The 5,910-nt window shown below is 40.7% G+C and overlaps 1 protein-coding gene across 1 annotated transcript; it reads left to right on the top strand.

The window, feature by feature from the left end:
* The first annotated feature begins 1,224 nt into the window (after positions 1–1,224).
* On the top strand, positions 1,225–1,914 carry LOC147611876 (uncharacterized). Its single transcript, XM_086783756.1, has one exon. The coding sequence runs from the start codon at positions 1,340–1,342 to the stop codon at positions 1,799–1,801; it is 462 nt and encodes a 153-aa protein (XP_086639882.1). The 5' UTR covers positions 1,225–1,339; the 3' UTR covers positions 1,802–1,914.
* Positions 1,915–5,910: the final 3,996 nt, after the last annotated feature.

Raw genomic sequence — 5,910 nt, forward strand, 5'->3', positions numbered from 1 at the left:
TATAGAGGTTTTTGTTGTAATCTAATATGGTTCCAATCGAGTGATATGGTCAGTTCCGGCCATTGTACTAGTTGTAGAGGGTAGCCATTATATGATCTATGTGATGATATGATTAACTCTAGATACTATATACAGACTACTTTCGTAGTCCTCATTTCATATCAAGATTATTTAGTTTATATGTATCTTCATTGTAGCAGTGCACCACCTCCTCTATCTAGAGTCTACCTAGATAACCATCCTTACCAGAGTGCACGGGTGCACATAATATGCCATCAATTTGTAACTTTCCTCCACATCTCTCGCTTCACGTTTCTTTGTCATGTGATAAAGATCTGCTTAGTGTTATTTCTTATATGTGAATTTTTTCTCTAATTGGCAAACAAATCCTCTCCATTTCTTTCTTGACCATTTACACCTAGAATAGTGCCTCCTAGTCTTGAATAGTTACCTTGCCTAATTTAGCATGCTTAAAATGGTCTCTTGATGTTTAAAATAGCCTTCATATATTTTATTCATGGACAGTTAAAGAATCTGGTTCACTTTTACAATTTGGGTGATAATATGCTTGATTAACAAGTTGAATGGGGTAGAGCTAGTTCAGATGATCCAGGCTCCGCAGTCAGCTATTACTTGATCCTTTCCCTTTGGGTGTGACTTGCAGATATACTGGGCTTTGCCTAATGGTGTGGTGTTCTTGTTTTCAGGGCCTTGCAAAGCTGAAATTGGAAGACAAACCAGTCGGGTATGGTCCTAAAACTAAGAGATGGTATAAGAAGGCAAGGCAAGCAAGCTACACTTTTGTTACCTTTATTGAGAACCCAGCTGCCAATAGTCAAAAATCTAGTTGAAGAAGGGTGATGTGAGGGGTGATGAGTTGGAAAAGTAGGCTCCTAGGGGTTGCACCACTGAAGCTATGGTGGAAGCCTGCATTCTGCTTGGTTATATGATTTCTTGGGAAAAATCATCCTTTGTATTTGAGGATGATAGATGGGAGCTGATTTGTAACTTGCTTAATAGAGGGTGATAAATTAGCTGTTGTTGGTTGCCTGTTGTAGGGCTGAAAGGATGAAATACTTTTGGAATTATATATATATATATATATTGGTCCAAAAAAAAAAATCATAGAAGTTAGAACTTTTACATAGCTATTCCAAGAGGCGAACTCCTCCTAAAGGGAGGAAGAGGATGAGGGGTGAGAGGATTGGAGGGGTGCCCCACAGTGCACACTTGTGTGGACACCGTTCTATCGCCTAGGTGGAGAGACCCTCATTCTCTCCTACCGATACTGTGTGCCTCACCTACCTTCATTCTCAAGGGCGTCCCCAGCCTGCCCCCCATGGCTGCCATGGCCATCTCTTCACCTCTATCCACATCCATGTCGGCCCTTCCTGTGGCCAAGAAATGCAGCTCCTCCGCCCCCGCCTCCGCCTCTTCTCCGTCTATCCCTGCCAAATTAGGAGTTTCGCGGCGCCTGGTTTTGCCCGCTCTAGTGGCCGCCCCCCTGTTTTTGCTGCAGCAGGCCGCCTTGGCCAAGGACATCCCTTTGTTCGGCCTCCGGAAGCGCGTGGAGGAGGCGGAGCGGGAGGTGGTGCAGGAGGTGAAGGAGCTGGTGAAGGAGGGCGAGCAGCTGGTGGTGGAGGGCCAAAAGGAGATCAGCAGCGTCGTAGGCCCTGCTGCCGCCTCCGCACCCATCGATAGCCCGCCACCCCTCTACCAGGCCGGCGCGGTCGCAGGTGCTGAGCTCGTTGCTGTCCTTGTCGCCTCCTCTGTTGTGAACGGCTTGGTCAGCGAATCCTGAAACCCTAAATGCATGATTTCTCATGTAATCTGCTCCAATTTATATATCAATTCTGTATGGGGGTTATGTCTTTGTGTAATGCTTTTGATGAAATGTCATTGACTGCTTCACTACACAGTTGCCATGTCTCTAGCAATGCCTTGGCAGCCGGAGCAATTCTGTGCAATCTCATGGTCATTTTTTATTAGGGGTTTTGGATGTGATTAGGGTAATAGACCATATAAGATGCTAGGCTGGGCTGATAAGTAGAGAGATCATCTGGTTCCGAGCCAGTAGGACAGAGGCTGGACAAATGATGGATAGATATCCTGCGTTAGTGAAAAAGACGGTGGCCTGTATCATCTGGTTGAAAAAGACGGTGGCCTGTATCATCTGGTTCCGAGAGGCTGGACAAATGATGGATAGATATCCTGCATTAGCTCTGACATAGTGAAAAAAGAGGCTGGCCTGTATGTACCTCCCCTCCCCCCCTTCTTGTCCCTTTTCCCAAAACCCGATAAACACATGCACGCACACATGCGCGCATCACACACTAGTTTTTGTAAGTTTCTACAGTGAATGCACTCTCCTAGCTTCTTAGTTTGCTTCCCCCTAGCGCTTGATGCAAACCTGAGTGGCCAAAGCTCACCCTGAACCCCATCATCGATGGCTTGAATTTAGTGCTACCATATGTTCATATGATAGCGCTGTTCTCTGCTGGGTTTTACCAGATTTTTTTCAAATGTAAGTGGATACTCTGTTATTCTCTAGTCTTTTGATGCACGAGTTTCATTAATGAGCAGCAGATCAACGCGATTTGCCAATACTTTGAAGCGGTTTACCGCAATGACATTTAGTTTGTGACATTGCCAAACATTGCATTGTCTCTTTACATAATTTATCATTATGTCTTTCTATGTATGTGTATAATCTATAGGCATTGTGGTGCCAAAGCACTTGCTTCATGTAGATCTATGTGCCTAATATGTTTCTAGTAAATCTCATTTATTTATGGAGAGGATGCATGGCAGAACTTGATACTTTCTAGACTTCATATTTGAGTATGGTCTAAGACACTCAGAATGGGTGAGTAAGTTGATAATCACTTCCCTCAAAGCTCCAATGGTCAGCAGCTATAAGCAAATACATGTCATAGATATTGACTTCAGTATCCTTGAGCTGCATTGCACATTGATATGCAGGTCAAATTTGAAGGTTGCCAAGGAAATAGCCACCATTCTCGTTGTAATATTTCCTTGAATCCTGAATGTAGAACTCCACGATATGTTGATTATTACCCTAATCTACAGAAGGGTAAGTCATCATAAAATCGTATAAACATTGGCCCCCCTCTATTCTCAAATATTAATTAGGGTTAGCATTATTAATCTACACGAGATGTCGTAGCACTTAGTCCATGTTATGCATGATGAAGTTGATGGTCTTATACTTCATGATTGGACAATCTTTGAGGTAAAGTTCGCTCTTTTCGTATTCTTGTCTTCTTTTGTTTTAGTGAATTAGTCATTTAAAGTTTGTTTTTGCTAATTAGTTATTAAATTGTTAGAAATTCTTTTGTTGTGGTTCAATAAAGAATTTGTTTGTGTGTATGTGGGCGTGTGTGATTTAGTTATGTATTTGTCTATTTTTGCAAGTTATTATTACTATTATTATTATTATTATTATTTCTTGGGCATCTCTATTAAGTTTTTTTTTTGAATTTGAATTTTTTAAATTTTGTTTGTTTTTGGTGATTCTTTTCTTTCTTTTAAAATTATTGATTCATATGGCCTTATGACGGTATATATTACAATGTGATCCCTCAAATAGTTTCCAGTTCTAGAGAATAATGGATGCAGTTTAAGAGAGAACTCAATACATTGCTTTGTTGGGTTTTGCAACCTTCAACTTTGGGGCTTGCCCCTTCCTATTCCTATACTCTTAGTATCAATCTAGTACGCGCAACAACCCAAAGCGTTACTTATACTGGTACTTAAGTAGATAGCTATTCTACTCACTTCTCTGTTGTGTCTCTCTCTTTCTTTTGTGATGCAATTGAAAGCTTTCATGTACAAGATCTGTAATTTGTTTTGTCATGACATTGTATGAAGTTGTAATTAAACGTAAAGAAATGTTGGTATTAACTGTGCACTAAGAAGTAAGTTGATAAAAGGTAATATATTATTGGTATTAAAAACTGTGCAATAAGAAGAAAGTTGATAAAAGATAATATATTCTTACTTCCATCATTACAAAAGATATCATATGGTGGGTTATCCTCGGTATTGGGATAATCATGCAGGTTTGCATAAGCTTTGTTGGAGTTGATCCTTCTTCTCTTGGCATGATAATCCAGCAAAGCATCTCACAGGATTATCAAAGCATCTCACAGTGTGAAAGTGTTGTAGAATTTACTACTAAGATCCTATATCCCCCTTGATTGAGTTAATGGGCTGTTCTTGAGTCATGTGCATTGAATATGTTGTGGCCATGAGAATCAAGTGTAAATGTGAACTAGGGATGTCACAAGAAGTTAGTGCAACTCATGGATCAAGCTTAGATCATGGAGATGGTAAGCGTAATCTTTCCACGGGGCAAATCAAACCTACATTTTCACGTGCATGAAAATGTAAGTGAATGACACGGTTGTATTAAGTCATAATGAAGAGTTTTATTATAATGTTTTGTCCGCTTTAGATCCTTGGCCTTCACATGCATGTAGCTTAGGGGTTGACACACATGGAGGGTTTATTCTTGTAAGGAGAGAAGGAACTACTAATAGAATCATTCACTGACATGCATAGAAAGTGAAGACTCAACGGTGATGAAAATAAAGAGTAAGATCAAAATGATACCACAGGAGGTGGCTAGAGATGGCAAACGAGGTGGCAGTGATTTTGGTGATGACGATGACTTGCTTAGTCCTCCTCTCGGACTTGCGATGGTGTTGGAAAATTGTCAACAAAGCAAGTGATGGTGCAAGGTGATGACAACAAAGCAAAAGTAATGGCAAACACAATGCTCATTGTTGAGAGATAAAGATAGGACACAAATAAGGAATAAAGGTAAAAAGATGGACTTTATACGGCATGAAAAACTTCACACACATGGTAGCAATAAATTGGCCAATATAAGTGGCATGAGAATGCCACAATCATATCGGTGATCATAGCATGAAAATTATGGGATTTTCATGCATGTGAAAATCCTTGACACCTTCAAGTTGTACTGGTGCACACCTTGCTTGATCATAATGATGCCTTAGGATGACCCCAAGTGGAGTATATACATGAGTTGAGATGTGAAAATGCAGGTGTGATTTACATGGACTTCACAACTTGAAAATTCCATGAAGTGCCTTAGGATGACCCTAAGTGGAGTATATACTCATGAGTTGAGATGTGAAAATGCAAGTGTGATCTGAATGAACTGCATAACTTAAAAATGGAGTATATAGTCGTGAGTTGAGATGTGAAAATGCAGGGGTGATCTGAATGAATTGCATAACTTGAAAATCCCAGGAATTGCATCTTTATTTGATGTTCAGTGATTGGGTGTTCATGTCAAGAACCTTCTTGCCCTCTACAAGAAGGTAATAGTGCATCCTTATTGGGTGTTCGTGTCAAGAACCTTCTTGCCCTCTTGCAGGGAATCAAATTGATAGTGGCTAAACCACTTATCTTGGATCATGGAAGTCCCAATAAGAGAGGCAAAAGAGACCAAGAGATGTGTCAATCTCTCTTGTTTGTGGCTTTCCTCTACTCTCAGTCCCTATTGTTTAAGCCCTTCCTCCACTCTCAATCCTCTAAGGTAATCCTTCCAAAAGGCAATGGTGATTTTGAGTCACTCTCCTCTCCACTCTAGCTCAATCACTCCCTCACTCAAGCTACCAAGCATGCACACACTCAATCACAGTCCAAGCAATCACACAAGCATGCACACCACAAGCAAGCAAGAGGTAAGAGCACCAGAGAAGAAGAAAGCTTTGCAATTAAGAAATGATTGATTCTCCCCCTTGACATCATCAAGAGTTGTATATATACACAAGGGCTTTGCTCACCCAACTTGAGTGGATTTACCATAGGTTGTTCTCTGATACCATGTTCAAGAAAGTGGTACAAGCTAGATAG

This window comes from Cibotium barometz, chromosome 46 (genome assembly GCF_041138505.1).
Source record: "Cibotium barometz isolate CiBa-2024 chromosome 46, ASM4113850v1, whole genome shotgun sequence".
In the NCBI taxonomy this organism is placed as follows: Eukaryota; Viridiplantae; Streptophyta; class Polypodiopsida; order Cyatheales; family Cibotiaceae; genus Cibotium; species Cibotium barometz.